At 44.6% G+C, this 17,490-nt stretch overlaps 1 protein-coding gene across 7 annotated transcripts in view; it reads right to left on the reverse strand.

Moving 5' to 3' along the window:
* Window positions 1–17,490, reverse strand: part of PKHD1 (PKHD1 ciliary IPT domain containing fibrocystin/polyductin) — a 390,722-nt gene that overhangs the window by 240,700 nt on the left and 132,532 nt on the right. For all 7 annotated transcript variants that reach the window (XM_054023612.1, XM_054023614.1, XM_054023615.1 and 4 more), the window contains one exon: window positions 5,590–5,746. In XM_054023612.1, the coding sequence (XP_053879587.1) occupies window positions 5,590–5,746 (157 nt within the window). The remainder of the gene's footprint in view (window positions 1–5,589; window positions 5,747–17,490) is intronic.

Genomic DNA, 17,490 nt, shown 5'->3' on the forward strand with positions numbered 1-17,490 from the left:
TTGCTGAATCAAAGCCTTAATCCAGCTCTAATCTAGAAACAGACAGCTGCTTGGACATTTCAACCTGATGGAGACCAGCTCAAGCAAAACAGTTTTAGCAAGGGAGGATGGTCTTGTAGCAAGTGCCCTGGACTGACTCTGAGGAGAGCACCGTTCAATTCCTGGCTCAGCCACAGACTGCTTGTGTCATCGTGGGCCAAGTCACTGACGTTTTCTGTGCCTCAATTACTAATATTCTGTTTGTAGGTTGTATCCCTTTCTGCCATGCTCATCTATTTAGATTGTAAGCTGGCAAGGGCAGGGACTGTCTCTTACAAAGCATTTTGCATAGTGCATAGCATGATGGGTCTCCGATCTCAGGACCTAGGTAGGCCATACCTTAATGCATCATCTTTTGCCTACAGATTAGCAAGGTTTACTGCTTGAGAGGAAGAATGGTCCAGCAGTCTTAGCGCTAGTTTGGGATTCAACAGACCTGGGTTCAATTGCTTGTTCCACCACAGACTTCTTCTGTGGCCTTGAGGAAGTGTGAATCTCTCTGGGCCTCAGTTCCCCACCTGTGAAATGAGGTTAGTAGCACTGTCCAACCTCACAGAGGTTTTGTGAGGACAAATGCATTAAGGATTGTAAAATACTATGGGAATGGGGGCAATAAAAGTACCTACGATAGTTCTAGGAGAATTCAAGAGAGCTTTCTCTCAGATAATTAGCAGCAGCATTTCCTTGCAGAGACAGGACTATTCCATGCCAGTGAGTGGAGGAAGGAGGGACCATGCTGCCCAAGCTTCCAGTCTGATCTCTGCAGGAGTCATACACAGTTCCTTTTGTTAGCAGAACTGGGATTAGCTTCCACTGATCTGATAGAGTTCAGCCTAGGAAGCCTTGGAGGAGTCTCGGCAGCTATCAAACATGCGGAAAATCGATTTAGTTGGCAAACGAGAGCCCTAGGAGTCTAATATATATGCTGCAATCCCAGTCAAAACAGGGGTGGAAATAGATGCCTGTGCCCTACACTGAGCCACAAATCAGGATTTACAATTAAGGGAAAGAAATAGAAAAGCTGTCCAATTGCTACAGTTGTAAAGGCCTCAAAATTCCCCTGCAGGGAATTTCTTGTCCTACAAGTTAAATTCCATTGAAAAACACTGAGTTCTTGTTTAAAAAAAAAGAAAAAGACAAAATATGTCCCTCCTTTCTTCCAAGACAGGTGCAATGTTATGATATGTTGACTATAATTAATCCAGACTTGATGCACATTGTTGTAACAACCTAGAGATCCCATCACAGAGCAATAAAGAGAGACAGGACTGCCTTCCCCCCCAGTCTCTTTAAAACTCAATTAAAATATACATTGGATGCAACTTCCCATTAGCTGGTACTATTTGTACATCCCACGTTCTTTCTTTAATTAAAAAACATGCTTATTGCAATACTGCTAGAATCACTTTTACGGTATTTTAATTGTAATGTCTCTGTCTGATTAAAAAAAGAAAATATGAACTAGAAACTGCCTGCAAATAGTATCATCATGCACAGCCCAAATGGACTGAGCAGAACAAAAAATGGCTCAGATAACCAAGTATCACAGCCAGTCTATAAACACGGGAAATAATGGGTATCTGCAACAGGTGACTGGATGACACAGAAGACTGGACAAAGATAAAAAACGTGCTACTTCTATGGTACCCGTTCAAACTCAACCCATATCAGCAATGACTGCAGTGTCTGTTGGCTGATGTGACCCTGTATGTGCCTCATCGGGATCCTATGACTGATGGTATTGAAGGCCAGAAGGAGGTGTAGCTGGATCACTGCAAAGGACTCCTGTCCAAAGCCAAGAGAAGGTTATCCAGCTATGCCTGTAGGGCCAGGCTGATGGGAAGAGGTGCAAAAGGGAAAGAGAAAAGCTAAATTAATACAAATGAAAAGGCCTCTTGATATAACACCAGGACTGTGTTAATCTCAGGCCTGGTAAACAAGAAAAGTGTCAGACTGGACATCAGTTAAACAAAATTGGTTTGTTGAAAATTAGACCTAATTGATGGACAAAATAACAAGGGGATGGACTATTCCACCCAACACTTCCTTTGCAGTCCTCAGGAAAAGACTTTTTGGGGAAGAAGATGGCTATCGTGGCCACGGACTGACTGAAAGAAGGGGAAGGAGCGAGCTTCACCATCACGGCTGCCACCCCTGCAGTCTCCTGAGACCCTGGGATCCTGTGGGACATCATTGTGACGTCTTCATCATGAGCAAACCGGGCCAGAGAGAGGGACTCAGATGACACTGCCACCTCCACCAGCTAAATCCCAAATGCCACCTGGGTTGTAAGACCATGTAACCCCTTCCCCCATGTGTGTTCTATTCCTTCCCCACCTTATTTATTCTCTTTCCTATCCCTCTCCTTTTGCTTTCTGTTTAATAACGCTCTGGCTTAGCCAGCCACGACTATATTTTGCAACACTGCTGTAAGCCTGTCACCCAAGAGAGGTAGTTAAAAGCAATGCCCTAAATGGCCCAATGATGGCATGACTTTGCTAAGTCTTATCAGCCACTCCAAAACTGTGTGCTGGGCTTGTGTTTCTCCAGCACTGAGTCTGCAAGTGAGAGTCAACACCTGAGACAGAAGCTGCATTTTCTCGTTGCTGTTTTTCCCATGTCCCTCTTGTGTGTGTGTCTTCTTTTGTCTTCTAAAAAACAGGATCAAACCTCAACAGCAATAACAACAGCTCCAGCCCATCTCAACTAACTTCTTCTCTTTATTCCCCAAAAGTACAGTTATCACCATCTGTGTTTCTTGCATGCAGCCACCGGTGGATTTTTTTTGCAGCCACCACAGCCACCAAAGCATGGGTGGGAGGGCAAAGCAGCAGTCCCTCCCTGCAGCACCCGTCTGTTGCTCCTGAACAGCTGGTACCAAGGGCAGTGAAATGCGAGCAGGGATCGGCACCCTGCACCACGCAGCCTTCTTGGCAGCTGTGGGCAACGCCTCTGCAGACACGTTTGGTCACCAGGACATTTCCCTGGGCAGCTCCCCTACACCGGGAGTCTGGGACACTGCAGACGGCTGGTGAGTTCCCGACCCACCTTTCCGGGGTGTCTTTCACTGAAGGGCCTTGGGAGGCAGGGACAGAGACGGGTCGGCGCTTCCTGCACCTGGGGCTGCACTCCGCTGTTTACAGTTGCTCTAGCTACTGCAGCAAGTCAACGACTCCAGGCTGCTGCAGGGCTTGGCAGCTCCCCGGCATGGTGAAGGGCTCCCACTCCATGACAAGCTCTGAGCATAATAGGAGCAAAGTCCGGGGGAGCTAAATGGGGATCTCTACTTCCTACTGCCCAGCCCCAGTGTGTAGAGGCCATGCCCTACTAGGAGGCTCCTACCTAAGTTCCCATGTGGTGCATGCAACCTGCCAGGATCACCCCTTCTTATTAGTATCAAGAGCTCTGTTGGTGATGCGGGGTGAGTCTGAGCACAGGGGAATCCTTCCTCGCTGCCACTTACAGAAAGGGGTTTTCTGCTTTTCAACAAGTACAGAAGTTAATTAAGTATTGTAGGGAAAATTGTCAGAGCGGCCACATAATATGTGTTGTGAAAACCTCTGGTCTAAAAGACTGTCATACAGGGGGTTTTCCCTTATAAAATCTCTTTACAGCTAAAGCGAAAGGGAACAATGGACCTGATTAAAATGAAAGCCTTGCGTAACCCTTTATATTTCAAATGCTTTAATTGTTTCCCCCGCTTTTCTGTATCATTAATAAATAACTTAAAATATTTTTAATGGTATGTTTGCCATGGTACTAAGCAGACTGAGGTATCTGGTTATAAAACCCTGAACCCTGTTTAAAACTATTTAATGTTGGATAGTTTCAGGGTTCTGTTAACACCCGTGACTCTTTCAGCCCATTTATTCCATCTAAATTAATACAAACGAACCAAGTGTGCTTGGTATCATAAACGCCCTTCTCAGAGTCTAAACTATTGGAATGTTGGTTTAATACCTGTACTGTCCCTACCATAGAGTGTGTGTCAGCTGAATGGGCTTGTTTGAGAATGAAAAGGAGCATGAGGGAGTGGGGAAAAAATGCTTTGAATATGAGAGGAGTCCAAGCCATAAAGACGCGGTAGCCAAACTTCACTGAGAACAATGGAAAGACTCCCATAGACGTCACTGGGCTTATGGATCAAGCCCACGGTTCAGAGTTGTGTCTGAACTTCCTTTCTGATTCCCTTTCTTGCTCTGGATCTATTTCATAGATTTGGGCTGAGCCACAAAGTTCAGACCCAGATTTGAATCCAAGCTTGCTAGGATTTTGGATCCTGTATTCTAGTTCAGACCCACCTCAGACACGTGATGCAGATATGCATTCCAGCAGGATAATCTCATTCGGGCTGAAAAAGACTCATTCATTACCAAGATCAGAGGCTTAGAACTTTCAGCGGGAGGTGGGTGGGGAGGAGGGGAGGATTTGGCTAAAACGTTTTCAGGCTTGATCTCAACCCCAGCTTGATTAAAGTATTTATTTGATTTGTTCAGGTGGAAGGAAACCTGATAAAATTCCACCCCGCTATTTTGGGAGATCTCTGATCCAGGGATAGAAGTGGGAAGGAAAGTGGTTTCCATTTTCAGATTTCTTTATGGTCAAAACTGAGTTAAAATACATTAAAATATCACATTCCTTGTGTCCATAGTCCTCAATGAAGGTTTAGCCACAGATCCTCAAAGATATTTAGATGCACAACTCCTATCGATTTCAATGGGAGTTAGGAGCCTAAATACCTTTGAGGATTTGGGCCTTAGTACCTATGACATTTGTTAAGAAATCTCTCTTACAAACCATTAAGTGTAAGCATTTAAAAACAATACAAAGTCCTTTGCTAACTTTTTAGGCCCCAATCCCGAAAAGACTAGTGCATGTGCTTAAAGTTAAGCATGTGAAGAAGGGTATGCAGGATTGGAGCCTTCATTTCGAGGATGGAAATGTTTCTTTTGGTGAATGGCAGGTTATTTTTGTCCTTAATTGTGTATTGACTCCAACAGAGCTTCATCTATTTACACCAAATCTGAATTTGACACGGGGTATGTAAGTACTTCAAACCTGATGCTTTCTCTCTTAATTGTGCTATATTATTTACACAGCACCAACAGAGTGCTAGGATCGTGGATTATTTATTACATTCTGTAACTGTAGCCTATAATTCTGTAACAACATCATTAGTTCTGTAAAGGCTTTTCCAACACACTTGCATCAAAGATACCACACAAGACATAGCTGATTATTGTTACCAGTACCACTATTATCCCTGATGGCTGTGCAGAATAGCTGCGCTTTCAGCAGTCAGGAATAAAAGCATTCCTATTCATATTGTCATTATGCCTCAAACGGCATAAGCGATGCCTTCCGCATACATAATAATTAAACAGATCCCTCCCCCCCCTCCTCACTATGTTTACCAAACACTGATGCTCTGTCTCTTATGCTCCTGTCTGACCAGGTGCCTTCGCACAGTTTATTTGATTTGGGGGCGGGGAAGGAGAGAGTGAAACTCTACTGCCTGGAAGAAACAAACAGACAAAAACCTCCTCAGACCTTTGACATGCAGCAAGTTGAGGATGCCAGTGGTGGTATCCAGCAGCAGCGTTTGGCCTCTTTCTACCGTGACATTAGCGCCATCTTGTGGCAGGTGCCCATCAAGCCAGCTGGAGTTCTTAGACCATCGGCCGCAGAATTGGAGGGGAAGGTGCCTCTGAAAAAGAAAATAAGGGTCTTAAAAACTGACCTTTCATTATTTAAAAAAATATATAACTGGAAATAACTTTAAAACAAATGATAAATGTGGTCATGCAGGTCCTTGTCCTAACCTCCTGTTGTCACCAACATGGAAATACTTGTCCGGGGAAAATGGACCCAAGTTTTACCTGGCATACCTTAAGTGAAGTTCATTCACTCTGGCAATGTCTTTTCTGCTAGGCTAGTTGGGCTGTATGTCTCTCTCTCCTCCCCCTCCCCACCCCAGTATGCAGCCCTCCCCCTTCTATATAACAACAGGGAGAGGAGGGAATCCAAGTTTCTTGGTGCGTGTTTTCTCCACTAAAATATCTAGACTCAACTCACCGTCTACTTCAAAAGTAGATCTAGGCTCACCACAAAGGTTAGGCCTGGATAGACCTTAGAGGAAATGCTAGATAGCATGTCTAGAGCAATAAACCTACCTCAAGAGGTACTGCAAGGATTAGTCAATATTGGCAATGTATACACCACAGTGATCCATGTGCTTGTTACCATCATACTGGATTAGTGCAACACAGGATGATAATAATTAATGGAGAGATCCCATCTCCTAGAACTGGAAGGGACCTTGAAAAGGTCATCAAGTCCAGCCCCCGGCCTTCACTAGCAGGACCAAGTACAGATTTTGCCCCAGATCCCTAAGTAGCCCCCTTAAGGATTGGGCTCACAACCCTGGGTTTAGCAGGCCAATGCTCAAACCACTGAGCTATCCCTCCCTGAGATAGATGTGGTTTCTCTATAGGGTGAAAAGATTGATGTAGTAGACAGAGCATGACAAGGACGCAAGAAAGCTGGGTTCATTCACAGACTCCCTGAGTGGCTTTGGGCAAATCAGTCTACCCGTCTCAGTTCCCCATGTGTGAAATGGGGATGATACTTTCCTACCTCACAGGGTGTTGTGAAGATAAAACCCTTTATGATTGTGCGGGGCCCAGTTACCAGAGTGATGAGGGCCATGTACCCTGGCAGATTCAGCAACACCAGTGAGTATGAAATGCACCTGCCTGCTTCCTTACTGATGATTCTCCTCTGGAGCACATTACACCTGCTCTCTAGAGATTGCATCCATTTGTTTCTGAGTGAAATTCAAAACACTGATTTTGATCAATGAAACCCTATGTGGCTTCAGTCCTGTCTACCTCAGAATCTCTCTCTCCATACACTATCTTGATAAATCACATGGTCTGGCATGATCCTGACAACAGTTCCCAGATATCAGTAGTATGGAATTAGAGGCAGGGCATTCGCCAGGGGACAGGGATGGGGTTTTGTTTATTTCAGTGGCTCAACAAGGCCCAAAATTTCCAGGCCACACTGCCAGGTATATCTTATTCACTAAAGATTTTGCTAGAAGCTTGAGTAATTCAAATGTAGTTTGTAGGGTCGAAGTAGGGTTTTTTTTTTCCAGTTGACTTGCCTTCAGTTTTGTTTTTTGCTGAACAATGTTTTATTCTGACTGTTCATGCACCACTTTTAGACTGGCAGGGGTGTTGGAAAACAAACATTTAGGTAGCTAAGAATTTGCTACACTAGAAGGGACTAATGGTCCATCAAGTCTGCTATCTGGTCTCCACAGCTTGGATCCTTATCAGAACCAAACCTTTTTAGACTCCTACACACCTTGCTGGTGGGAACATTAGAAGTGGGTAATGTTGACCAATATATCCTAGCTAGCATATAGATCATATTAATATGGATTACCTGCACCATACATATATTAGTATGCATTAAGCACAAATAGAATTAAGTACAAATAGTATAGCAGTTATATAACCTAAACTGGCCTCTACCTTTACCATAATCCTATTCTCTTATCCTAAGTATCCCATAACACCTTGCAGTACCTGAAGTAAGCTTTAGCTTAAGTACATAGGAAAGTTGTCAGGATCAGGACACATGATTATTTTATCATAGCAACAGGTAGGGAGTTATTCTCCCAGGCCAGTACTGGAATGTCCCAAAGGAAGAAGACAAGACATATCATTGTTTCGTCCTAGTACAAACCTAGGAGATGCCTTCACGCCCTTTGGTACCTGAAATGCATATGTTCAGAACAAAGAGATAAGGGGTACATAGTACCAGAAAAACAAGGTAAAAAACTGATTGGTAAAATTCTAGTTTCAGGTGATGTACGCTGTACCTTTTACTTGTAAACTGGTAGGGTATAAAAAGATGGCTTTAGAGGTGTAACTCTGGGAGCACACCTTCTGCGTAATGTGAATGTAACAGAGCTGCACAAGACGGCTTCCCGGAGATTGGTATCGTATAGAACCTTTTCCCTGTACTACATTATTATTGGCTTTTAGCAATAAACATGACTGACATTGGCTATTTAGTCTCTTGAGTATATTTCATAATGAACTAAAGTGTGGTCAAGAAATTGACTTTACAATTTGTCAACATTAGATAGTACTATTTATTTACAGTAGCACTAACAATGTGCTGGGTGCTTTCCACACATTCCCAGAAATCACAGAAATGTTGGATTGGAAGGGACCTCAATAAGTCATCTAATCTAGTCCTCTGCACTCAAGATAGGACTAAGTATTATCTAGACCATCCCTGATAGGTGTTTGTCTAACCTGTTCTTAAAAACCTCCAATGATGGAGATTCTACAGCCTCCCTACATAATTTGTTCCATTGTTAACGATCCTTACACAGGGTTGGCAACTTTCTACTCGCATAAAACCGAACACCCTTGGCCCTCCCCTGCCCCACCCCTCCTCTGAGGCCCCACCCTTGCCCTGCCCCTTCTCCAAGGCCCTGCCCCCAGCTCACTCCATCCTCCCCTCCCTCTGTCGCTCATTCTCCCCACCCTCACTCACCCGCTCATTTTCACCAGGCTGACTCAGGGGTTGGGGTGCAGGAGAGGGTGAGGGCTCTGGCTGGGGTTGGGGGTCTGGGGTGCAGGAGGGTGCTCTGGGCTGGGATTGAAGGGTTTGGAGGGTGGGAGGTGGATCAGGGCTAGGGCTGGGGCTGGGCCTGGGGCTTGGGGCCTGGGAGGGAATCAGGGATGCAGGCTCTGGACAGCTCTTACCTCAAGTAGCTCCCGGAAGCTGTGGCATGTCTCCCTCCAGCTCCTATGCTGAAGCATGGTCAGGCGGCTCTGCATGCTACCCCGTCCGCAGGCTCCTGGCCAATGGGAGCTTCAGAAGTGGGGCTTGGGGCAGGGGCAGCATGCGGAGCCCCCTGGCTGCCCCTACGCATAGGAGCCAGAGCGGGGGACATGCTGCCTGCTTCCCGGGAGCCACACAGCATGAAGGCTAGCAGGAAACCTGCCAGCCCCCCTGCGCAGCACCGCCACCCGGACAGTCAATAGCCCAATCAGTGGTGCTGACCAGAGCCACCAGGATCCCTTTTCGACCAGGTGTTCTGGTCGAAAACTGGACACCTGGTCACCCTATCCTTACAGTTAGGGAGTTTTTCCTAGTGTCTAACCTAAATCCCCCTTACTGCAATTTAGGTCCATTCTTTCTTGTCCTGTCCTCAGTGGTAAGGAGAAAAATTTATCATCCTCCTCTTTATAACAATCTTTTATGTACTTTAATACTGTTACCATGATCCTCCTCAGTCTTCTCTTCTCCAGATTAAACAAACCCAGTTTTTTCAATTTTTCCTCATACATCATGTTTTCTAGACCTTTAGTCATTTTTTGTTGCTCTCTTCTGAACTTTCTCCAATTTGTCCACATCTTTCCTGAATTGTGATGCCCAGAACTAGACACAATACTCCAGTTGAGGCCTTACTAGCGCTGAGTAGAGTGGAAAAATTACTTCTTGTTTCTTGCTTACAACACTCCTGCTAAAACAGCCCAGAATGATGTTCACCTTTTTTTTTTTTTTGGCATTATATTGTTGACTCATATTTAGTTTGTGATCTACTATAACCCCAAGATCTTTTTCTGCAGTACTCCTTTCCTAGGCCGTCATTTCCCATTTTGTGTTTGGGTAATTGATTATTCCTTCCTAAGTGTTGTACTTTGCATTTGTCCTTATTGAATTTCATCCTATTTATTTCAAACCACTTCTTCAGTTTGTCAAGATCACTTGGAATTCTATACCTGTCCTCCAAAGCACATGCAACTCTCCCAGCTTGGTATCTTCCACAAACTTTATAAATGCATTCTTTATGACATTATCCAAATCATTTATGAAGATATTGAATAGAACCAGACCTTGGACAGATCCATGTGGGACCCCACTCAACAAGCCCTTCCCGCTGGACTGTGAACCACTGATAACTACTCTCTGAGTACAGTTTTCCAACCAATTGTGCACCCACCTTTTTCATAGGTTTGTCTAGGCTATATTTCCCTAGTTTGCTCACGAGAAAAGCATGTGAAACAGTATCAAAAGCCTTCCTCAAGTCCAGATATATCACATCTACTACTTCCCATCATCCATAAGGCTTGATACCCTGTCAAAGGAGGATATTGGGTTGGTTTGACATAATTTGTTCTTGATGAATCCATTTTGACCTTATCGTGAAGGGGTGGTCCTACCATGAGAAGCTCACAATGTAAATACAGACTGACAAATAGAGGCAGAGGTTAGGAGAAGGGGAGCAACAGTATGCAATGCACATACACGTCAAATCTTTTCACTGTTGACACTATGGCAGAAGTGGGTCTTAAATAGGGACTCAAGTATGAACAGGGTAGATGCCTTGAACCCTAGATAAATACTCATCGCTTTAAAGAAAATAAGGTTCTCTCAGCAACAGAGAAATGGAAAAAAACACAGATAGGTTGTGTGAGGAAGCAGGGTTTTCAGAAAATCAAGCCTTTCATGGGTCCTTGCTAAAGTAAATATGTCATTCTTCATGGGGAATCTCCAACATTAAAGGAACTTTTGTTCAAAGGGGAACAAGCAAAGGAGGAGGTGTAAAACATCTTCATTTCTTCTCCATTGCTTTACAGTATATCTCAGCAGAGCAAATGCTGCTTTGCTAAATGGCAGGGCAGACCAACCCATGCAGCAATATCCTAACATTTATAACTACCTGTCTGACAGCGACGCGTCTTGGCCACTCTGTAGTATATAAGGGGTGATGCCTGATATATGGTTACCATCAAATAGTTTGCCGCCTCCTATCTGGGAGCATTCCTCTCAGACAAGGCTCTTATTGAGTCTGATGCAATGGCCATTGAAGTCAAGAAGAGTCTTTCCACTGACTTCAACAGGCCCTTTATGTTGTGATAGGCATGGATAAAAGTAATACCCTAGGTTGTGGTTGCTCTTATTGTTTAGTACTTAGTACCTGTATCACCTGTTGGGTAGGTAGGTCTCTAGAGGAACTGAGAAGGAATGGTCGCTTTGTGATTTTGGCTTCCTGAGAACAGAAGCTCATCATTGGACCTAGGGTCTCTCAGAGGGTGCAGACGAAACCCACACACCTCCTAAGTGTGGTGTTCTGTCCCACTAGTGGCACCGAGACCACTTAAAGAGAGAGAGATAAAATGAGTCTGCTCTACAGCATTAGCTAAGAAGTAGTTGGCTTTTAGCTCATGCAGTAGAGGCTCATACACTATGCTCCAGAGGTCCCCAGTTCGATCCCAACAACTGGGGTCTGTCAACATTACACAGACTCCTCAACTCTTTTCATTTATGTCCTCTCTTTCCAACATGAAATATGTCTCTCTTTTTTCATGCCTCCCTCCCCCCACGAACACAAGTACAATCCCCCCGGGCAGGGGCCAGCTACTATTCCCAATGCTGTCCCATGTGATGCCAAAAACCTAGATGTAGTGATGCTTCCCAAGCCAATTATGGATGGAAAATAGTCCACAAAATAAGAGCCTTCATCCATCTTAAGAACCAAACTCAGAAAAGGCCTAAATCACCCAAATAGATGTTACTTTTGTTTATTTGTATTATGGTAGCACCTAGGAGCCCCATAGTGCTAGGTGCTACACATAAACAAGGAATTTCCCCAAGGAATTTACAATCTAACTGTCCAAGACAGACTAAGGAAGTTAGTCACTTCCCCACTCACTCAGTCTTGTCTATTTAGACTGTAAGCTCTTTGGGACAGGCATTCTCTCATCTATGCGGTTGTATAGCACACAGTGCAGTGGGATCTCTTGGCACTACTATAAGATAAATAATGGTAAAGGCGATGTGGCCTTATGTATTGTTCTGTCACTATTGTGACAACAGTACTCCTCCACCTCACAAGGGTATTATAACCGACATTAGTAAGATTTGTCAAGTACCTAGAGCCCCTCAAAGGAAAGCTACTACGTAGCTGCAGAGTAAATATCAGGGTAGCCCTTTTTATCTAGTACTAGATGGGCACAGGAGCCATACTGGCTCATTGTGTCACAACTCCACTTTCTTCCCTTTTCCTCCATAGCAGGTCTCAGGCTTCCCTCCCACTGCCGGTTTGTTTAGTGATGGCCACGGAAGGCGAAGAATAACCGCAAGTAGTTGTCCATAGAAGTGAGACTCTTTTTTGGTTCTGGTTAGCACCCAGCACTCCTGCAATGTCATTCTATAAACAGTTCCTGTTAACACAGCATCTGCAGTGGCCGAGGTCATGGCTGACTGCCTCTCCGGACACATGTTTGTTTGATGAGCCTGTGGAACCAGTGGGAGGGGAGGGGAGTGCATGGGGCCGAGCGCTGCTTATGCTGTCTTTTCTTTCATAGATTCAAGGACTGGAAGGGACCTCGAGAGGTCATCGAGTCCAGTCCCCTGCCCTCATGGCAGGACCAAATACTGTCTAGACCATCCCTGATAGACATTTATCTAACCTACTCTTAACTATCTCCAGAGATGGAGATTCCACAACCTCCCTAGGCAATTTATTCCAGTGTTTAACCACCCTGATAGTTAGGAACTTTTTCCTAATGTCCAACCGAAACCTCCCTTGCTGCAGTTTAAGCCCATTGCTTCTTATTCTATCCTTAGAGGCTAAGGTGAACAAGTTTTCTCCCTCTTCCTTATGACACCCTTTTAGATACCTGAAAACTGCTGTCATGTCCCCTCTCAATCTTCTCTTTTCCAAACTAAACAAACCCAATTCTTTCAGCCTTCCTACATAGGTCATGTTCTCAAGACCTTTAATCATTCTTGTTGCTCTTCTCTGGACCCTCTCCAATTTCTCCACATCTTTCTTGAAATGCGGTGCCCAGAACTGGACACAATATTCCAGTTGAGGCCTAACCAGCGCAGAGTAGAGTGGAAGAATGACTTCTCGTGTCTTGCTCACAACACACCTGTTAATGCATCCCAGAATCATGTTTGCTTTTTTTGCAACAGCATCACACTGTTGACTCATATTTAGCTTGTGGTTCACTATAACCCCTAGATCCCTTTCTGCCGTATTCCTTCCTGGACAGTCTCTTCCCATTCTGTATGTGTGAAACTGATTGTTCCTTCCTAAGTGGAGCACTTTGCATTTATCTTTGTTAAACTTTGTTCTTTCATTTCATCTGTCATCAGAGGTGGTTCTGATCCAGCTTTTCTGCGAGTGGAAGTGATGTGGGCCCAAAACAGAAATCTGAGCTCTGAACACACCCAGACCTGGATTCAGAGCTGACTTTTGGGCCACTGCCAAGCAGAGGAGGAGTGCAGGTTTCGTGGAACTCTCCTTATAACCACTGTCTTGTTTGTGTGCTGCTTCCTTTCATGTAGATACCTATCTTCCCCCTCTGCCCTTGTCTTTACCTTTACAGATATGCCAATGCTATAGGTCAGGAGCTGTAATCACGGCTGCTCATTGTAAATGAGGCATGTAAAGAAAAATACAAAAAGGATCCTTGTCTCAGTGTACAGAGAGATCAGTGCAGTCCCCGCTGCACTGTCTGATGTAAACATTAAACTCAGACATAACCTAGAGGTCTCAAACAACTGCTGAACTAATAACTACCAATGGACCCAAAACACAAAAATTCACCCCAGACCCAGATTCTAAACACGTTTCAGTCCTGTTTTTATTTAGACATTTTAACTGCTCCCCACCCCCCGCTCCAGCTCCACCTCCTTTATTGTAGCTTCATGGTATCCCACTACAAGGGATGATTGGGAGTGATGAGGACAAATGATTGAGAACCAACTCCATATCCCGGCTCAGAGTCTGCGTAGCTGCATGTAGCAGGGATGGTTCTCCTGAGGACACGCTGGTGACTTTAAAAAAAAAAAATCTTCAGTACCACAGGTGACACTAGGCCATCAAGTCAGTAGTGAGCCAGTGCCCTGTAATATACTGTATGCAGTATAATGCCAAAGATTAAGTGACAGGTTTCAGAGTGATAGCCGTGTTAGTCTGTATCCGCAAAAAGAACGAGGCGTCCTTGTGGCACCTTAGAGACTAACACATTTATTTGGGCATAAGCTTTCGTGGGCTACAGCCCACTTCTTGGGATGCATGCAGTGGAAAATACAGTAGGAAGATATATATACACACAGAGAACATGAAAAAATGGGTGTTGCCATACCAACTGTAACGAGACTAATCAATTAAGGTGGGATATTATCAGCAGAGGGGAAAAAATCTTTTGTAGTGATAATCAGGATGATCCATTTCCAACAGTTGACAAGAAGGTGTGAGTAACAGTAGGGGGGAAATTAGCATGGGGAAATAGTTTTTACTTTGTGTAATGACCCATCCACTCCCAGTCTTTATTCAAGCCTAATTTGATGGTGTCCAGTTTGCAAATTAATTCCAATTCTGCAGTTTCTCGTTGGAGTCTGTTTTGGAAGTTTTTTTGTTGGAGAATTGAAACTTTTAGGTCTGTAATTGAGTAACCCTAAAAGTCGCAGTTCTCCAAAAAACTTCAAAACCAGACTCCAACGAGAAACTGCACAGCCACCGACGCACAGCCACCGCAGTAATCAAAGCGTTGACTCATGTCCACATTATGTCCCTTCTTCCGTGGTGTGCGTCCTCACCAGGAGCACTTCCACTGCGGCATTGTGGGGCACTGACAGCTGGAGCCCCGCCACCCTGGGGCTGACAGTTGGAACTGTGAGCCCGGTGCGGGGTTCGCAGCTGGAGCCCCACCCCTTCCTCCCCGGGGCTGACAGCCAACAGGCGATGTAAATAACGCAGTGTCTGCACAGACACTGCATCGCCCTAACCATATCGACCTAAGTGCTCCGCCTCTCGTGGAGGTGGAGTTATTAAGTCGATATAGTGAGTGACTTACATCAGCGGGAGCTGTAGATGCTTACAGAGTTAGGTCAAAGTAACTAAGCTGCTTTACGTTGACCTAACTCTGTAGTCAGGGACGACCTATGCCCGCTGATAGTGGGCGGGGGGGTGCAGAGTGAGGGCAACCAGCTGCAGCGGTGTTACTGAGCATGTCCAGTCCACGTGAGCATGCTCAGTACAAGTCAAGCAGCAAATTTGGGGGGGCGCATGTGACCCTGCATGCCCACCCCCCCCATGCAGCCTCTCTGTCTGTAGTGTAGACCAGGCCTCAGTTGCAGGTGAAGTGATTGCTACAGAGCATATAATGCACTTAATCTCAGACACCTAATATTGTTTTGTTGTTGTTGAAGGAAACTAGCACCTATAGAAGAACAAGTACATTCCCCAAAAAGACAACAAGCCTGATCCTGTGATCAAAGAACACCAACAGCTTAAAAGGTAATACAGTAAATAGCAATCATACACCTAAGTAAAGCACATTGCTTGTTATTTCACCCAGAGTCTATCCTATATATTGTGAATTTAAACTAAAGGCTCTTTGGGTCAGGGACTCCAAGTGAAATCCTGACTCTACAGGAGTTTTGCCTTTGACTTCATTGGGGTCAGGATTTTACCATCTGACTTTAGACATGTTTTTAAGGTGCTGAGCACAAAGCTAATACTATATACCAAAATAAGAACCACTACCACCTTGCTTTCCTGCATACAAAAATATCCCTTTAACCACTTATTATCTACTGGGGCGGGGGGAGGAGGGAATGCACCTTTAAGTAACGTAGCCATTACCCACTCCTGGTCATGAAGCAGTGAACAAGCAAAGGTTGGGAACACTACAGCCATATCAGAGAGATTGACACACACGAGGAAGCCTTTCCTGCAGTAGTGACAGATTGCCATTTAACCAGCAAGTATGGAGCAAGTGTTTTTGTTCCCAGTCACTAGTGAGAGACAAGGTTAACATTTTAAGTGATGGAATACAGTGTATATTTCCCCATGCCATGGACCCAGGACTTCACACTACATTTGAAAACACTTAATTTCAGTGATGGAATACATGGGACCTCACTTTCCGGGCTGTGAACTCTTGACAGCTCCTCAATTTAATTCACCACGGAAACCATTTCCCGTCCTCCCTCCCCCCACTTGAATCCACCTGAAGGAAAGCAAAGCACATATTTGGAGGAGACAAAGAAGGGGTTTTTTATTTTATTACCCTAGATGTCTTTTAGATGGGAAGTATTCACAGCCATCTGCTCTAATTATTCCTCCTGTATTGGCCACCATCTTCATGCAACAATAGAAATAATTATCTCCTCAAGGGCAAAAGAAAAAAAATATTTACAGAAACAAACAAAAGTGGATTATTTTTAGTTCCTAGAGAAAAAAAAGAAACAACAAGCTAATTCCTAATGAAGAAGCAATTAGGAAGGTGGGTAGAGCATCTATAATTAAAATTGGACAAATTGGTGCAGGGACCTCCCACACACATGCTGCAAAATCTTATTCAATGCAGGTATGTGATTAACATACAAGATATTCTCCAGACTGATTAAACCAAATTTGTCTTGTAACAGCACCTATAGTCAGGTCCTTCATTCACACTGACATTTAATTGATCCATCCCAAGATGCACCTGTGTGGTATAAAGACAAAGAACACTCACCATGATTAATACAGGCAAGAGATGTAGCAGGGCACCATGATGTCTATTTGCCCTTGCTCTCCAGCTACCCTGATGCTCATATAGCTCCCATCCTCATGGTTTGGTAGAGTGGACTTCTGGCTACACTACCTAGGTCTAATAATTCAGTGGAAGCCTGACACATTCTTCTTTTCAAGTGTAAATCAGGCTGAATGGATTTAGAAAACTCTTTCCATAGTCCATAGGAGGAAAACAGATGGGATTTTATTTTCATTTCCACTAAGGTCTCTTTACATCGCTCTTGCAATATAAAGGGGCATTAGCATCAATGAGAACCAGTGCCGTTGAGTGCGGTTGATCTCCTCGCAGCTTTCTGTGAAGAAAGGATTGAGGATTTCCCAGGCAGGAAAGCGAATACCATGTGTTGTGCTAGAGAACAACATGGACCTCAATGTAAGCTCACTGTCAAAGTGCTCACAAATATGATGTCAGGGTAGAACACAATATCATCTGCACATGGGCATCCAGTCCATGCAACAATGGTCAAGGATGCTGTTGCAAAGGGCACTACAGGGCAGGATACCAGGCTTGTTGAGTAGAGAAACAGCTTACCGGGTAGGAGAAATGAACTAGAACCTCCAAGAAAACCTGTCCAAGCTAGTTCACTACCAGCCCCTGAGAACCACACTGCAGGGTTCAGTTAGTGAGCTCTTTTCTGAACCAACCCACCCACCCCTTCCACCCGACAGGGTTCTCAGTGCCTTAGTCACTTCCACTTGCTCTACAGCTGGTTCAGCTTTGGCTGAGTCCTTAGAGAGAACAACACGGCCAGAACAGGCATATTTTCTTTTTCCCCCACCATAGACTTGTTTTAGCATCTCCTGGGAAAGATCAGAGCCTC

This window comes from Malaclemys terrapin, chromosome 3, assembly GCF_027887155.1.
Source record: "Malaclemys terrapin pileata isolate rMalTer1 chromosome 3, rMalTer1.hap1, whole genome shotgun sequence".
In the NCBI taxonomy this organism is placed as follows: domain Eukaryota; kingdom Metazoa; phylum Chordata; order Testudines; family Emydidae; genus Malaclemys; species Malaclemys terrapin.